The sequence below is a fragment of the Perna viridis genome, chromosome 4 (genome assembly GCF_037379345.1).
Source record: "Perna viridis isolate PV_CMFRI_1.1 ecotype Kerala chromosome 4, ASM3737934v1, whole genome shotgun sequence".
Classification (NCBI taxonomy): domain Eukaryota; kingdom Metazoa; phylum Mollusca; class Bivalvia; order Mytilida; family Mytilidae; genus Perna; species Perna viridis.
Genome location: NC_142448.1, coordinates 30,968,746 through 30,987,404, shown reverse-complemented (window position 1 = coordinate 30,987,404; position 18,659 = coordinate 30,968,746). Strand labels below are relative to the sequence as shown.

General features: G+C 31.8%; 2 protein-coding genes across 3 annotated transcripts; one reads left to right on the top strand and one right to left on the bottom strand.

Annotated features, from left to right (window-relative positions):
- Positions 1-376: 376 nt before the first annotated feature.
- Positions 377-11,501, bottom strand: LOC148619725 (uncharacterized). 2 transcript variants are annotated; one of them, XM_088579947.1, is made up of 6 exons: positions 11,405-11,469; positions 9,957-10,164; positions 9,441-9,569; positions 5,642-6,954; positions 2,773-2,837; positions 377-2,016 (listed from the first exon to the last, which is right to left on the bottom strand). In XM_088579947.1, exons 2-6 carry the CDS (start codon positions 10,134-10,136, stop codon positions 1,979-1,981), a joined length of 1,725 nt encoding a protein of 574 aa, XP_088436073.1. In that variant the 5' UTR covers positions 10,137-10,164; positions 11,405-11,469; the 3' UTR covers positions 377-1,978. The 2 variants fall into 2 exon arrangements, with proteins under 2 accessions (XP_088436073.1, XP_088436072.1); XM_088579946.1 differs by lacking the exon at positions 2,773-2,837 and having other exon boundaries at positions 11,405-11,501.
- Positions 11,502-12,582: 1,081 nt separating this feature from the next.
- LOC148619724 (cytochrome c oxidase assembly protein COX19-like) lies at positions 12,583-16,076 on the top strand. The gene is made up of 3 exons (XM_088579945.1): positions 12,583-12,706; positions 14,935-15,046; positions 15,856-16,076. The coding sequence occupies exons 1-3, from the start codon at positions 12,637-12,639 to the stop codon at positions 15,926-15,928; spliced, it is 255 nt and encodes an 84-aa protein (XP_088436071.1). The 5' UTR covers positions 12,583-12,636; the 3' UTR covers positions 15,929-16,076.
- The last annotated feature ends 2,583 nt before the right edge of the window (positions 16,077-18,659 follow it).

Sequence of the window (18,659 nt, the reverse complement as noted above, 5' to 3'; positions counted from 1 at the left end):
TAGCATGAGAAAGTGAAAAATACGTAACTGATAAGAACTTTCCGAAAAAGCAAAGTTTAATGGATAAATAGTGGTGCACCGTGTTGGGAAAGATGCCACGTTCCTCGCACGTTAAAGAACCCTACTGTGGTATTCTCCCGGAGTAGGAACTATAGGGCTCCGCCACAGGAGGCTAAATTGCCCAATCCTACCCACCTCTCCCTATTTCCAGTGGCAATCAAAATTTGTCGACCCCCCCATTGTCCTTGTGTCCCATCCCTTTTTCAATTCATCATCATTTCATGTCCATTTTATCATCAATTTCATGTTCATCGTCTGAATATAGCTGAAATATTGCTGCTCAGACGTTAAACCCCAACAAACAAACAAATTGATATCACAGATACAAAATTATATTTGTTTAACTTTTTTCAAACCAGGAACAAATATATGTACAATGTTACCTTTAATGTACTGCATCTCAACCTATATTGGCAAAACATGTATAGGCTTCTATCTACTACATGTACTTAATTGCACAACCTCTATATCAGGAAAAGTGTAAACAAGTTTTGATTCTAAATTATTTACATTGAAAAAGAAAGTTATTCAAAATATATGTTGCACAACACTTTTTTCACAACATCATAACATAAATGCACTAAAACTTGTGTAGGACTATTTTTGCACATGTTCTAAAAGCTCATTGGTTGAAGTAGTGGTATGACCTATAACCAATCAAATTTTCAAGCATAAGAGGAGCCAGCACTCCCTTTGATCTTCCAATGTGTTTTAAAAAATAACAATTCTACAAAATGAAAAAAAAATCACTAAAGCCTATAATAACATAACAACAAAAACACAATTTACCAATATGTATAAATAACTAAAATAAAAGATACGATACTGATCCCTTAATTATAAAACAGATATTTTTTCAGACACACACGAGGTATATTTTTTTATTGCTAGTCTAACCAGTATTTGTAAAAATCATAAATCACATGGGAAGACCAATTACATTCATGTGTTATCTTAATTCCAATAAAATTAAAGAACAGTGTTTCAGTTCAATCAATCTTGAGGAATTATGAATCTGCTTCTATCTAATAACTTTAAAACAGTTTTTAACATTCAGGCTTAAAACAGAAAAACAAAAAGCCCAAACTGCATGGATAAAAAGTTGACAGTGCCTAGTAGTCCATGGCTACTAGATTTTGAGCTTGGCTACTTAACTTTTGGGTAAAAATTAGTTGAACATACAAAACATATTAAACAAAGCTATAGTCGGGGCTACTAGGTTGTATTTCCTAATTTTTACCCCTACACAGACAACCCTATATGGTTTTGTAAGCAAATTGAACTATTTTTTTCTAATTTCAGGCTGAGGCTATGAAAACTGGACTACTACATAAAGGAATGGTCAAAATTTTTTTGAAATTCATGTAAAAATTTGTAATAACTTGAGTGGTATATAATAATTACCCAACACAAGCTAACAGATGTACCAATTATGGATAAGGAAAATTAACATGGGGATGTACTGTTGGCAGATGAAAGCATGCTTCCAAAAATGTGTTATCAGTATTAAAATGAAAAATTGATATGATAATTCATATAATAAATTGCTTACTTTCCTCTTGAAAAACAACGCTACTTGAAATCTCACCCACTGGCCACTTTCCAATGAGGGAGATCTCCCTCATTGGAGGTTCCAGGGAATGACATGTATAAAACTCTGTAAAATCAGATAAATCATTTTGCTAGTATGTGAGATTTAACTTTAATACATTTATTTGCCAAGCAAGTAAATGTTTGCTTCGAAACAGACTTCAACAATATTTATAAAATAATTGGGGTAATTTCACCCATAATTATTCCTCTTCCTTCAAAATTTGAGGTATTTATCATAGTAATACAACATTAATAGTTGCACAAATATTCATGATCACTGAGCATCAACACAACACTACATTTCTGGTGATGCCAAAATCTCATTTCACTGGACAGTTACACAGCTGATCTTACTAGCAGCATCTACAATAAATAGCAAAAAAATCAGAAGTCTATTATATAATGTACATCCTGTTTTTATATTCTCAGCTAAATTTAGAATGAATTTCCGCCTGATTTTCTTTTTTTTAATTTGAGATAACTTTAAATTATTCATGTGAGTTTTTGTGACACAGTGACCTGAAATTTATAGTATAAAGGTGCATAGCTATTTAGTGTATGTGTCTGTTCATCAATCCATCATATTCCATGCTTTTAAAAATTTGCTTTTCTTTTTTAAACTCTGAAAATAGGGTAGCATCAAAAGTGCAAAAGAAAATCAAAAATAAAATTGCTAGATAGCATGTATACATTAAACACCAATATAAACCAGGTAATTTTTAAGAGATAACCATAAGGAAGTGTATCATCACAACTGTTTATAGGAACACAAACCCTACATCAGGTTTGAGTACAACTCTATGTAAGATTCTGGCAAGCTTACTTACAATGCTACATTTGATATTTTTGACGAACTTCTTATTGATGAAATGCATTCAATAATATAGAAACAATCCCTTTATACAATTTTAAGTGCAGATTTATGATGTTGAAGAAAGATATGTACATGTAGCAGTATTTAATTTGTTTGAACACTTTATACATGTATGTAAGTAACCATATGTTTTTTTTTCAAAGTTGTAAGCAGATATATTGCTTGTATTTCAACAAAGCATGTGTTTTAGATATAGCTACATTTTCTGCATGATTTTTACATTGACAAATGTACATGTTTACTACCTGGAAATATATCTGTATCATCCAGGCAGGACACTACCATTTCACATGCATCAGCATTGTCTAGTCTAGAAAAAAGCATAATGATAGAGTTCAGCTTTATTAATAATAGTAACTCATACATTGTTGCGTCTCCAAAAAAGATGGTACACCTAGATATAATTACATAATTCTTGGGAGAAATTCCTCATACTTTGTAAAAAATAATTCCAAATCATCTTCCAAATATACAGAAGATGTTTTCAAAATTTTGGAATTTTTAATTGACAACATATTTGTCCAGTGTGGTGGATGTGTTTTTTAACATACAGTTGGTATTCCAATGGGAACAAATTGTGATCCTCTACTTGCTGACCTACTCCTAGATTTTTTGAGGCTGACTTTATAGCTGATCTGATCCAAAAGAAAGAACATTGTTTGGCTAGATCCTTTAATCTCAGTTTCTGCTATAAAGATGACATACTATCGTTAAACAATCCTACTTTCAGGAACTCGATACATCGCATCTACCAAACAGAACTTGAGATAAAGGATACTACAGACACTGTGAAGTCAGTCTCATATCTTGACCTACACTTAGTGCTCAATGGTAAAGGAAAACTATTGACCAAACTACATGACAAACGTGATGACTTTTCATTCAGAATTATCAACTTTCATTTCATTTGTGGCAACATCCCTTCAGCACCTGCGTATGGAGTTTTCATATTACAACCCATACGTTATGCCAGAGCTTGCCGTAACTACGCAGACTTTTTGTATCACACTAAGACTCTTACAGTTTGGCTTCTGGAACAGGATTATGTTGCTACAAGATTGAAGTTATCGCTACAGAAGTTTTATGGTCGTCATCATGAACTTGTGGATCGTTATGGTGTATCCTTCAGCACCATGAAAACTGATGTATTCAACGGGTCATAGTTTTCCTTTCCTCTTTCATCTACCCAGGACTTACTTTTCATGAGCAACTCGATGGGTGTTTCTAGAAAAGCAGAGTACGCTTAGGTAGTACAATACGGTTAGGTCGTTTCTAAAATTTGGTCTCATTTTGTTGAAATAAAGCTGTTTTGAGGCAGTACGCACTGAAATGTCTAGTGTTTTGTCATAAAAAAGTGCATTTTTTTTAAATCCTTGGAATGTGGAGGTTCAAGTCATTTTACAGGTAATTTAGTGATTATTGTTATAAAATCCAGTAGCCATGGTAACATACTGAAAAAAATATTACTGAGTTTTAGTAAAAATCAGGGGTGCCTTTCCAAAACTAACAGCCAATTATTATGTTTTATAAAATATCAGGCACTTAGACACTACCACAGGATGAAAGCATGCATGGAGTAAGTGGAAAATGGGTAAAAATAATAAGACCCTTTTCGATTCATTCTCTCACAATCTTAGTTCAAAAAGTTTGTGTGAAATAAGGTATTTTGAAAATCAGCCATCTGATGCTGAGGAGAGAACCTAATACGGCAGGGGACTGAAACGTTCTGGATACCATTCTTCCTTTAAATTACACCTGTTTACCATTACATATATTACATCTGTCTGTGTATAAATGCTGAACTACATTTAAACAATGTATCCACTAAAATTCAACTTTTAATTTGAAGTTTTACAAAATTTGAACAGGGGAACTTGGAGTTTGAAACAGTGCACCTTAATGTAACTGTATAGTGCACCCTTACCCTAATGGTGCACCTGGTCCATGCTCCCAGTTTTTAGTGGAGTCTGAGTTACTCATTTACTTTTGTTACTTTGTATGTATTATTTTAGTTACTTAATGTTCTTTGTTGTATAAGTCTGTTTTCCATGTTTGGTCTTTTTCCCTGAATTACTTTCTTTTGATTTCTGCTAGAACCCTGGTTCCCTTCATTACTTTTTCATGTTATTCTATATTCAATATTTTGTACCTGTAATCTGTCTTCACAAATAAAGCAGCAGGCTTAATTCGGACGCTCAACTATAGAGTTACTGTGTATAAATAAAACATTCAGAAAAAATGTACTTTGGTCAAAGAAATTCTCTGTAAAAACTGAGAACAGTAGTCACTTTGCTAATTTGTGCTTTTTCACTTTTTGGAATTACTCCATTGGCTTGTGTTCAAATCCATACAAATTACAAGGGATAGAAAATGACAAAGCCATTTCCGTAAGAAAAATGTGATAAAATTTGAAAAAGATCCTGCTAAGTTTTATTTAAGTTATGGTAAATAAACAAAAGTTAACAGATGACAACAGCATGATACCATGCTAGAATGTACGTCTACAATTCTTTTTTTGCAGTTGTATTCATGAGTTAACTGTGAATTTTTTTTTCATACATTGAGACATCTCATCAATCTAAAACCAGGATTATTTTTAATTATTTTACAACTTTTGGAAAAAAATAAAAGGCCAAAAAATATGTCTGCTTCCTGCTACCCTACATGTACATACCTTTATCATTTTATGGCCATTTTGGCTTAGGCCTTACAAATACATGTACATACATTGTAAAACTCACTTTGGGAAGGTGATTTTCTATTCTTATTAGTAAAAAATTTTCAATCAATATAAATGTATATAATTTAATTTCAGAAAAAAACCAGTTTCTGATTGGAAAAAAAATTTCATCTATCATCTCAAGGACCAAATTGTGTAATGACTGTGACATCATAAAACCTTTTTGAATAACTTATTCATTAAGTTTTGATACTTGAATTAATTTATAAGGAATAACTGCTATATTTTTTCTGTCTATTTGAAACAACCTCAATGCTTGTGGTGCATACTTGAAACCAGCTATGCAGGTTATTTAGTATGCAGTAAATGAGTGAGTTTATTTCTTCATAGACAGAAAAAATACAACAGTCATTCCTTAAATGTAATTGCCATACCTAAATCTTACAGAAGATGAACTGTATTTTGTCTTCTTTTCAAAATCTTTAACAGTACCATATGAAGCTACGAGATCTTGTAATATGGAGACATCACAGTCAATTGGAAGACCATTCAACTGTATTACAGAATTACCATTGATCCTCCATTCACTGTCAGATTCAAGACTTTGAGCACTTTGTATGATTTTTACACCTTTTTTTGAATTATTTTTACTCTTTTTGCCAGTAATGGTATCTGGACTTTTATTTCTGTTTTCATAAAACTTCTTTGCTCTTTCAGCATCCCTTATTCTCTTTTTCTCCCTGCGACCAATGTTCTCCCATTTCACATTTGGTTGACTTTCGTCTTTTTCAGAAGTAGTGTAGGACTGACAAAGAGCCTCACCCATACTATCAGTTTTAGATGATGATAACGTTGAATGTGTTTCTGGACTAGAAATATGAACATCAATATTTACATTGTTAGATAACTCATCTTTGGCACTACTGGCATTGTTAGATAAATCATCCCTGGGTAAAAAACTTTCCTGACCAGGGATTGTAAAATCAAATGTTTTTCTTAATTCACTACATTCGTTATCAGAATCACTTTTGTCGCATGGTAAGAGTGAATCTGTCCTTTGAGAAACATCAGTGTTATCTGAAGTGTCAGTATTCCATTGTAGATCATACAAGTTTTGTGACTCATAGACATCATCACTTGAATACCATATCCCACTGTTCGTTACTGTACTTTTAACCTGGTTAGGTGAATTCAAATCAGATATTTCATTTGAAACTTTGACTTGTGCATCAGAAACTGACATATTTTCAAAATCATCCAAGTTTATATCATCTACTTCTGCTTCGAATTTTCTAAAATAATCATTAGTTTTTCTACCCACACTACTATCAGAAATAATGTTATTACTGGAGTGACAACTATTAGTTTCCTTTAAATTTTCTTCATTTTTTTCATTCAAATTTCCTTCAGATTTATCATTCTCACAGTCGAATCTCAAAGCAGCATCTTCAAACTGCCCATCAGTGATTTCATCTTGCCATGAATCCATTAAGAATTTGGCCATGTCATTGAAATTTTCAGGATCAACATTTTCCTGCTTAGCAAAGTTATCACCATGGATACCAATAACTGCGGGTTGTGGTTGTTGGAATTTTGCACCAGCAGTGGCAGCACTAACATTTTGTTCACAATTTGGTTTTAGTTGGGGGAAGTCTGATTCACATCTAAGAATTGGAAGTTTTAGTCTAGGTTTCCTGAGCTCTGTCCTCACTCCTATTCTTCTCTGTAGCCTTTCATCACTATCTGACTTTTTAAGGAAAAAAAAAAACAATAATATTACATGCATTTTAATAATGGATGAAATGATTTTTTGTGTATGAGTTTTGGTTATTTTTTTTTTTCAATATGTTTCAATGTACAAGGGTTGTCTATAATGAGAGGTTGTTAGGTCCAGTTTTTCCATTTGTTAATGGATTGTACCATATACAAGTTCACAAGTTGTAAATATAATCAACATGTAGAAGTTAAGTGAGTGGACTGGCTCACAAAAAAGTACATGTGACCACTCAAAACCTGAACATGGTCATGGGAACTCTTAAGTTATGTTATACTTACTAGCAACAACAGGACAAATTTTATCTTCTTTCGTGCATATCTACTGACAGGGATCAAAATCAGCAGTCACCCCAGTAGCCCATTGCTACTAGATTTTGAGCTGAGCTACCAAACGTTTGAGTGAAATTTAGTTTAACATTTAGAAAGTATTAAACAAAAATATGGTCTAGGCTATCAGCTTGTATTTCCTAATTTTTACCCCACAGACACACAGGAACAAGTGTAAGAGTAATCAAGGGAACCAAGGTTAGAGCGGTAATCAAAAGAATATAATCCAGGGACAAAGACCATACATGGAAAACAGACATACACAACAAAGAACATAAAATAATTAAAATCATACATAAAAAGGAACAAAAGTAAATGAGCAACTCGGACTCCATTAAAAACTGGGAGCATGGACCAGGTGCACCGGTAGGGTCAGCGTCCTCTGCTTTTCTAGAAACACCTGCCGAGTTGCACATAAAAAGTCAAGTCCGGGGTAGACAAACGAGGAAAGGAAAACTATGACCCGTTGAATACATCAGTTTTCATGGTGCTGATGAATACACCATAATGATCCACGAGTTCATGATGACGACCATAAAACTTCTGTAGTGATGACTTCAATCTTGTAGCAACATAACCCTGTTCCAGAAGCCTATTTGTTAGAGTTCTAGCACGATACAAAAAGTCTGCATAGTTTTGGCAAGGTCTGGCATAACGTATGAGTTGTGATATGAACACTCCATACGCAGGAGCCGAAGGGATGTTGCCACAGATGAAAGGAAAGTTAACAATTCTGAATGAAAAGTCATCACGTTTGTCGTAAAGTTTGGTCAATAGTTTTCCTTTACCATCGATTTCTAAGTGTAGGTCAAGGTATGAGGCTGACTTCACAGTGTCTGTAGTATCCTTTATCTCAAGTTCTTTTTGGCAGATGCGATGTATCAAATCCCGGAAATTAGGATTGTTTAAAGATAATACGTCATCTATATAGCAGAAACTGAGATTGAAGGATCTAGCCAAACCCTATTCTTTCTATCTGATCAGATCAGCTATAAAGTCAGCCTCATAAGAGTGAAGGAATAGGTCAGCAAGTAAAGGAGCACAATTTGTTCCCATTGGAATGCCGACAAGAAAACAAGAAAAAGACCTACATGTATTCTTCTGGAATCATCAATTTTTTATGGAAGACTGAAGTCTTTAAACAAGTGACCCCTTGCATCAATGATTTGCACACAATGACAATGGAAGTATTCTACCTAACTAGAGGTGGACTGCTTCTAAAATGCAATGTTTTTTTTTTTTTGAAGAAATACATGTCGGTACTCTCCCTATTGAAACTGGGATTCACAAGAGAAAAACAATGAATACCTAACACTAATGGGAGACATCCAAGACCTTTTAAAGTAGTGACCCATGTCAGAATCTATTACATGTACATGTACCCTAATGTGCTACAGTAGACAAATTGATAAAATTAATATATGTAATTATCTTTAAGGAAATTCTTTAAATATCTGAGCCCTGTCTCATAAAAAATCTCTCATATTGAGATTTTCCTCATCTCAAATTTTGACCAATCCAATCACTTGAAATTGAAGACTTGAGGTAAAACTGACAAAGATTTGAGGAAAATCTTAATTTGAGATTTCTTTAAAATGAAACCCTGCCTGTTATTTGATATGAATACTAAAGTACAACTACTACACCTAAAGTGCTAGAATTATCATTTCAAAAGTTAACTGATGACAAATGAAATTATTGTTAGGGAAACTATTAAGCTACATGCCAAGTTCCCATTGGCAAGTGGAAAAAATTACCTTAATTTACATGTACATGTACAAATGCAAGTTGTACAAAATAGCTAACATTAAGTGGGACAACCTGTTTTCATATGCATACCTGTTGAACAGTCCATATGGGATATTCTCTCCCACTGAGGCAGAATTTTACATAAAAGCAAATTATAGATGTAAAAATTCAATTATTTCAAATTTTTCACAGAAAATATGGTTATTTCAAACAAAAATCTTCCACAAATCTTACATTTTTATGTGGGAGATTCTAAATTTTTCATTGATTTTATGAGTCTTCCCTCGTATGTGGGAGGGTTAACAAGTATGCACAGGGAACACTCATGCAAAAAACCTTAAAATTTTCATAAAGGTGAAACAACTGATTGAATTAACCTACAGTAGAGTCTGCACCACCAACAGTAGCTACAGTTTGTGGTACTCCTTGTCTACGTTTAGCTCTTCCTCTTCCAAGGGTTCTCTGTTTTACTTCTGTTTCTGGCACTCCAAGGTTAGTCTTGAACTCTATCTATTACATACAACATAAAATGTATATATACAATTTTAAGCGAGGATTATATCTACCACTGTGAAAAAACTATTGTTTCAGAGGTATGTTTTTGGGGTTTGGTCATACCACGCATTTCAATTCCCAAAGAAATGTAAAATTCACTTTAATGTTGCAAAAATGTAATATTCAATATACATGTAGAACAAAAATTATTTTCTTTGTATTTTTTGGGTGTGTATAAAATAAAACTATTTTTATGATGCTAAGTGTCCAATTTGTATGTATGAACATTTCAATGATTATCAAACAGATACAGGGGTACATTTGTATTTACAATGCATGGTTTGTAGGTTAAGTTTAACATAATGTAGTAATAGATATCCAGTTACAATACTGAAATCAAACCTTTTTCCGATGAACTATTTTGTAATTTGGTAGTCTAGGCATTAAGGCTGAGTAACTATCACGCCCTCTGGCACAGGATGAACATGTTATATCCTCATCACTGTCTGATCCTCCATACATAACATCAAACAAAGAGAACTCATTTAAAAAGTCCTCCATATTAAGTTCCTCAATTTTCATTCCTAGCGTTAATATGTTCAGGAGATTTCTAAAATGACAAAAAGGTACATTGTATTATAATTCAATTTAAGAAGTAGTAAGCTTTCTAAATTGGATTTTAAAAAATGTTCATTGTCTTGCCGATCTGCTGACCAAAATTCTATTCCTCAATGAAAATTGCTGTATGATAGCTCATTTTGGAAAACAAATATCAGCAATCTGTTAGATGTTTTATCTTTAATATATGACATGAACAGAACAAAAATTCAGTTGGCAAGAATTACTTGGCAGCTAGAACTAATCCTTGACCAGTATATTTATTATACAGTACTGTAAATACATGTACATGTATACAATATACATAAATATATATGTATTTTCCACATTTACAGAGTTTATTTATCAAAACTTTAATAAAAGAACATCTAGGGCCTATGCTTGGACCCACCACTGTAGCAAGACCTCAATAGTTTTAAACAAGTGCTCAATGTAGTTGATTATGAACGATCTAATTAAAAGGATGCAAGTCGTTCCGGCCCCAAACCTGTCCGGCCCAAAGTCGTTTCGGCCCAAAGTCAATCCGGCCCCTGTTTTTTATTGTATATATATCATTTGGAAACAGGACGATGTTGAATGATCATGACCACCAATACTGAAAGAACTGAATACAACAACAAAAAAGTCGTTCCGGCCCCAGTTTTTTTATTGATATGTATCATTTGGAAACAAAGACGATGTTGAACGATCATGAAAGAACTGACTACAACAACAGAAAAGTCGTTCCGGCCCCAGTTTTTTTATTGATATGTATCATTTGGAAACAAGACGATGTTGAATGATCATGAATGAACTGAATACAACAACAGAAAAGTCGACTTGGGGCCAGAATGACCGAGGCCGGAATGACTTGGGGATGGAACGACTGGAAAACAATTAAAGTTTGGCCTACAATGTATCAATAATTTGTTCCATTCAGTGATCACTGCAACTGCAAGTACATTGTAGAATATAACAACACTCAATTCTACTTCCTGTTCAGAATAAAACAAAGACAAAAAATATGACATAACATACATAAAGTGGAAAGTTAATTATCCGAATTTCATTCATATAAATAATATTAGCGTCGTCTTGCCATATCGATAACTCGATCGGACGAACAACATTTTGGCCACCGGAAAACGGTTTACCCAGTTAGATTAATGTGATAATTCTTCCAAGGGTGTGTAAAGAAGAAGATTTGCCTGGCATTGACTATATTACAGTTAAACGGACATTCCTAACCTTACCTAAAATACTCATCAATGGGGCAAAGGTTATTCCATGATTGCAATGGCAATGTTTTGTACTTTTGAATTTGCCAACCGGTAGTTGTCTGCTTTAGAAAAGTTGCGTTCGATTAGACAAATATTCTCATGAACAGCTCGGTCCATATGAATGTCATCCTATTGCAACACGTCACATTTTATATAGTTAGAAAGGCCCAAAATTATGTACATTACTCAGCATATCAGCATTTGAAAGCTCAGTTGTAGGTATTTTTACTTCAGGTTGTATGATTACAGATGTACAAATTAATTTGGCAATAATTTGTTTGGCAAGCCAAAATGGACAAAAATCAATATTTTGTAATATTAGAAATTGAATTTTTGATACTATAAAATCATTTTTTTTTAATATCAGAAAAGATTCTTTAATATAAGAAATTCATTTTGTAATATTGAAAATGAATTTTCTAATATTACAAATTCCTGATTTAGTAATATTATAAAATATCACACATTTTGTAATATTAGAAAATTGAATTTGTAATATTAGAAAATGAATTTGTAATATTAGAAAATCAGTCACATTTTTTAATATTATAAAATGATTTTCTAATATTTAAAAAATCGCAAATGAATACGACAAATCCATTTTCTAATGTTAGAAAATCAATTTCTTATATTTAAAAATCGTTTTAATATTAGAAATCAATTGAATTTTTAATATCAAAAAGGTGTTTTGTGATATAAGAAATATAATTTGTAATATTAGAAAATGAATTTGTAATATTTAAAAATCATTTTTTTAATATTAGAAAATGCTCATTTTTGTCCACTTTGGCTTGCCATAAATTTTGGTTACTTGTATCGATAAATAGAAATCAACTTGATGCCATTATAATAGAGACATATCTCTGATTACAATCAAAAGTGAATATTTTTGTGTTTGTAATTAATAACAACTTGTAAATGAAAATGTTTCTCACTTCATCAGTTGACTTAACATCCGAGAGAAAGTATACCATTTATTCAATCAGAGAGGTGACAGGTTATTAAGACCTTGCATTAACTATACAATAGGTTACATGAAACTTCAAATTCTTGACAGACCAAGGTTACATTGGTTATCTTTGTGAAGTTCTCGTCTACTGTTTGTTTATATATAAAAAGAACGATGTCAATTAGATCGAATTGACCATAAAATTTCGAATGCACCTCTTTTGAACTGGTTCCCATGAATTACTACTGTTATCAAAATGGCTAACCTGTCCATCCGTCTTGACCGTAGGGCACCTGATAAAGGAAGTTTTCCTCTTGATCATGATGGTAAACGTCTGAGAAAGTCGTCTTATATATTTTTTTAAATACACCTTTAAAATTCTTTACAAATTTGGAATAGACGTGACATTTTGCAGTGTTATTTTAAACTTTCACAGAGGGTTGAGAAAAATTTGTTGTTTCTACTCTGCCTCGAAGGATAGACAGGACCATCTTGCAGTTGGTCATTAAATTTTAAAAGATTGTATTGTTGTATCATATATATTCCCCAGATATACCGACTATGCATGCGTATCTTTGTCTCTTTATCTGTATACTTCAATACACGTACTTCTACTTGTCTGAAAATTTTTTTTTTTATATCATCATGCAGTAAGAATAAAAGATAAGAAAACTGATTTTAAAGTGCGTTTTAGTACAAATATAAAATAATTTTCTTATTGTTATTATTCCAACATTAATCTTTTTTTTTTTATTTAAAATGACCATTTTGTGAGTATACACAACTTTTCATTGTATTTCAGTCAATCTACATATATGTTAGCTGCGAAACGTAGCTCTAACTATTTTTTGGTATTTTCTTCGCAAAATCAAAAAAAAAAAAGATCAAGAGCTACGATTTCGCAGCTATAGCCTACATATATATGTGTAGCAAAATGTTACCCTTAATCTAAACAAAGTGCTACTGAAAATCTTTTTTTTTAAAGTTCTTATCTATAGAATTATGACCCAAATAAACACAGAAAAAAACTATTAACAAAATCTACCAAGTAGTTCAAATTTTATTATGAAATGTAACATTTGAAAGGGGAGATTACTCTAAAAAATGGCGGTGAAAGCAATAAAATTTCATACAATTAATAATTTTGTCATATCTGATGAATATAGTGTAGTAATAGTGGACATTTTAGCATTAATAAGAGGACCATTTATATCTTAAAAAAGAGGTATCATATATTTTACCTAACAACAACTTGGAATTAGAAACTGAATAGTAAACCATAAACATTTTTTTGTAAATGTATCCAATTTTCAAGACAACGAAGTTCCAGAATTCCAATTGTGATGAAAACGATAAACTAAATAATCTTCTCTTTGTGGTTATAAGGTATTTTTTTTAAAAAACTCAAAATGATGGCAGTGCCAGAAAATATGAATTTTATGTAATTAAAAATTCCACCAAAATTTTAATATACACATCATAACCAAAAGTGTTACTTATCATGGGCAGCATAATATGTGTGATAGTCATAAAGAAAAAAGGATTCTAAAAGTTCTACCAAAGTATCACTCTTTACATAAAATCGATAAAAATAGAACACATTATTTTTAGTTATCAATAGGGATTTTGAAATGCTTATTTTGAGTTTTCTGCAACTTAGACATTTTTCCTGTGTATATTTAGGAAATAATACTATTTAATTGAATCTAAATATATTTTGTTGCAATTTGTTTAAGTTTAAAATTAATTTTGGTTTTTGCTTGACTGTCCAACATCGAAACAATAAGTTACACACATAAATTATTTATCAAATAGTTAATTATACTGAGGGTCATATTGCAATATATTGACTTGTAGTTAGTCCTGAAGAAATTACATGGATTGAAGCGTAGCTGAGGTCTATATAATTTAAGAGGGTGACTTACCAGTCCATGTACAAATGTGCTGCCATTGGATCAAAAGTACAATTAAACATTATTTGCTATATTAAACTTTTCAAGTAATGATGACATTAGTGATGCAAATCTTCTAGTTAAGAAGTTTTTGCCAAAATGGTGCCACAATCTCAGAATTGGAATCTGAAAAGCGCTTGTACCCAATGATCATCTACATTTCTTTTTAACGTGTATATTTGTATAGGTTCAAGTGGGCAATTTGGCGTTTTATGGACTGTTTATAAACTGCTTTTAGATAATGACATATAAACTATCCCAAAGTTGAATATTTTGCATAACTTGATCAAAAATCAAAAGCAGTCCTTATAATTATATACAATGTATGTTTTCTGTACATGTTGTACAAACTTTTGAACTCTTCCACTGTCTTCTTCTCATGTTGGTTAATAACCTGCATATAGGTGTAGATACAACAAAATGTATCGCTACTCTCCAATTAATCCTCACAGGTTTGAGTAAGTTTATTATAATATTATAAATACATACAGGTATTGTGTCCATGTAATTAAAAAATAATTGACAAGTAGTTGTTAGAACAAGGATTGATTGAGCTCCTGTTTACAGTATCAATGACTTACAGTACTGTTACTTTGTTACAGGTGAATGTAAAAAAGACATGATTAAGTACATGATCTGCCTACAGAAGAACAACAATGACAATCATTCATGTAGAGAAGAGTCTAAAAATTACCTCAAATGTAGAATGGATCAGTAAGTACTTGTACACGTACCTGTATAGTTTCACTTGTAAAGTTGTCTTTACTGAATTAAAAAAAAATGAATAAAATGATTTTGTTTAGAATCTGAAACATTTATAGCAAACCTTCAAAACCAGGTGTTTGGTTATTTATTTTGTGAAAATAAAAAAAATCTCTGATTTGATAATGGTTGTACATGTAGTTGACCCATATTTTAAATAGTGTTTGGTAATGCTAAAACTTTAAGTGAAGAGTTTTACAAAGAGAAACTTGGATAATCAATAGATTATTAGAAAATCAATGAATTGTAAGAGGAGAGAGTTTTATGGGTTTCACTGCATTTCATACCAGTAAGGTAAAAAAATAGTCTTGTTTCCTGCTACCAGCAAGGAAAAAAATATGGTAGGTAGATAGGGAAATTATTTTATTTAAAGAAAAAGTTTCACATTAAATTGATGGGAAAATAATCTAGAATTTAAGGGTGTTTGAGCCAAAGTAGCCATATAATGTTATGGGTAGGCACGAGAAAAAAAAATAGGGTAGGTAGGGTAGCAGGAAACAGACATACCTGGTATATTTTTGGCCTAACTGAAATGCTATTAAACTTTAAAAATCATTAGATATAAGCAGAGGAATTGAACTACAAGCATATGTTGAAATGGTGACTCCACTCGTATCATCTCTGCTATGAAGAGTGCAGAAATTTAAAGTTAGTGTTGACTGTAGTGTACCATAAACCAAATGTATACAGAATTTATCTTATTGACTGTTTGGCCATGGTTGGTTTACTGTGTGTCAACTGAATTTTATCATTATTTGCAGCAATCTAATGGCAAAAGAAGATTGGAGCAAACTTGGCTATTCAGAGGACACAGCTGTTAAAGATCACACATGAATTTCCTTGTGCAGTATTTTGACTTTACTGACATAGTCTTTTCCTAAACATATATTGTATCTATGATCTGTGATAAAGATACTTTACATTACTCTTACACATGTTGTATGGAGAATTCGCTTTGATTAAAGAACCAAACACGTCTTTAGATCTAGTTTCATTTTAGTATTCTGGTCACATTGTCCAAATTAGCATAGATGTACAATACTACAGGTATCTGCATGACATACATGTACTCTCAAATGTGTAAATTAGATATCAACAAGTGACTAATAGGGAATACATGTTAGGACTAATTTTTTCTATGCTAATTTTCATATTCTCATCATTTTAGATGGGGCGTATAATGGTATTCTGGAGTCATGACATTGTTCATACTTCACACAATAACCCCAAAATGTATTATTATTTTTTGTGTAACTTTGATGCATTGTATTTTTCATGGTGTCCAGACAATAACATTAACTCTAGAAAATGTGCATGGATCTTTTTGAAATTGTACCACAATGTGACATACAAAATATTCCACAACAGGAAAAACTAGTTTGATTTTTATGATGCTGTGACTTAAACTATTGAGGAATTACTGTAGGGGATTAACAAGGACCAATAAGAATTATTTTCCTTTTTTCAATACAATATTTTGAGTTTCTGTGAAATTGCAGCGAAATTTGTTATACCACAAAAGGAAGGCTGATAAATTTAATTTCCTAAAAACCAGAAGCAAACAGGAGCAAAGACAAAACATTTTCCTGCATTTCTGACAGTATTTGAACCTAAGCAAAAGTACATGGATTTCTATGAAACTGTATCACAAGGTATCATACCCGAAGTGGAAAATGGGACTGGATTTGGACCATTTATAAATTGAATTGAATAGAATAAATCGGTCCATATATTTATACAATGTATGGCAAAAATTTTGTGCATAATTTTGAACCAATCTATGACCAGAAACAAGCATTTATGATGTCCGAGTGAAAAGTGAATGAATCTCTTTGTAGTTGTGCCACATGGACTTTCCCAAACTATTATATGCAACCCAAATTAATTAACTAGCAAAACACAACATCAAATCTGATTACTGATACATATAGTAATGCAACAGTTGAGCAACAAATGGTTGTAAGGCTTTCAGTGATTCTAATGGATTTAAAAACCAATGATGATATTATAACATAAAATACTGATGCCTAGATGATTTTTTTTCTGATGTATTTTTTAAAAAATGTTTAAATATAAAGAAGTAGAACAAATGCAGTGTATTTCGAGCATATTGATGTAAAGAGCATCTAAGTATTTAGAAAAAAAGAAAAGTAAAGGAAGAAAATTAAATAAATTGAAAAAAAACTTTGAACATCATGACATTGTACCATTTTCAAAAATAGGTCATCAGATGATTGTATGTATTAGTAGTGATTAATCGATTACAATCCATTTAACTAATCAATTCAATTCTTTATTAACTTTAAACACTTCATGCTCATCAGTACAAAGCTATACTATAATGTAGCATCAATACCATGTAAACACAGTTTTTTATGATAGCATCAGGGAAGCATATCACTTAACTAAGTTCCATTTACAAAAAGTTCAAGCATACATCAAGTTCATTAATAGATTACGTTTTTCAGTACAAATTAGTTCAATCAGCTTAAATGAAGAAGAATGATGGTAATAATAAGGTTTAATATAAACGTCTTCTTAATGCTAATTAACAGTTGCATTGTTATACAAAGTGAAACTCATCTTCGACAGTGTTCACATTTCCTATCAGATCATATCTATCTACACCATGGTAACGCCCTACTTTAACAAATATTTGCCTGAATATAGCTGAAATATTGCTGCTCAGGCGTTAAACCCCAACAAAAAAAAAAAAAAAAACAAACCAAAAAACTTTTACAAATAAATTATGTGATGATAACCTCATTCTAGTTAAATGCACTTTAAAATTTGCATGTTTTGTCAGGTACATGTAGTTTTGAATGCTTACACTGTTGACAATGTCGTTATACAGATAACACTTAGTTGAACTATTCAGCTGTTCGTTCAAAAATGTTTGGCCTGATCGTATATTATACTCCCTTTCACAAACACCAATAAACTGTTACTAACAGTCATATTTTCTTGATTCCGCCAAAAGTCATTTAAACTCAAACTGAACAATAGTTGCTTTACTTGGTAGATTTAACTATTTCCGTTGTTACTAAAATGCATAAACTGGTCAATATAACAGGCTTTAAGAATACAGTCAATAATCTAAACCAATATTTCAATATTCTATACATTCTAAGGTAAATTAAAGGATATCTTCCAAGTTCATAATACACCATAACATTTGTTGTACACCGTTTTACACCAACTGCTTTTTACAAAAACCTAACTGAATCTTTTCAACACTTGGAGCTTTATGGAGATCCCATAATTCACTACCATAACACAAAATACTTCTTATATAAGTATCAAATAAATTCAATTGAGTAACAACATTCAAATAAAACGAAGACATCTTTGACTTTAGACTGAATAAGCTTTTTTACCTTTGTTAGCTAGATGCCTTTGTGTTTTCAAAAAAATGCCATTATAATTCAACAGCACACCTTAATAACAAAACTCATCCACTATCTCTGCAATGTTTCCATCATAATACCATATTTCATCATCTTTTACTGGACTACCATTTCTAAATACAACAATATTTATTTTGGATGTGTTAACTGTCATACCC

Bases quoted from the DNA above. Each gene is read 5' to 3' on its own strand.
- LOC148619725 (XM_088579947.1), bottom strand. From the start codon at position 10,136: ATGAAAATTGAGGAACTTAATATGGAGGACTTTTTAAATGAGTTCTCT. The intron at 9,570-9,956 runs GTTTGATTTCAG...TGTATGTAATAG, and splicing joins AAATAGTTCATCGGAAAAAG to ATAGAGTTCAAGACTAACCT. The intron at 6,955-9,440 runs GTAGGTTAATTC...TTCCTTAAAAAG, and splicing joins TTGGTGGTGCAGACTCTACT to TCAGATAGTGATGAAAGGCT.
- LOC148619724 (XM_088579945.1), top strand. From the start codon at position 12,637: ATGGCTAACCTGTCCATCCGTCTTGACCGTAGGGCACCTGATAAAGGA. The intron at 12,707-14,934 runs GTAAACGTCTGA...ACTTTGTTACAG, and splicing joins TTTTCCTCTTGATCATGATG to GTGAATGTAAAAAAGACATG. The intron at 15,047-15,855 runs GTAAGTACTTGT...CATTATTTGCAG, and splicing joins CTCAAATGTAGAATGGATCA to CAATCTAATGGCAAAAGAAG.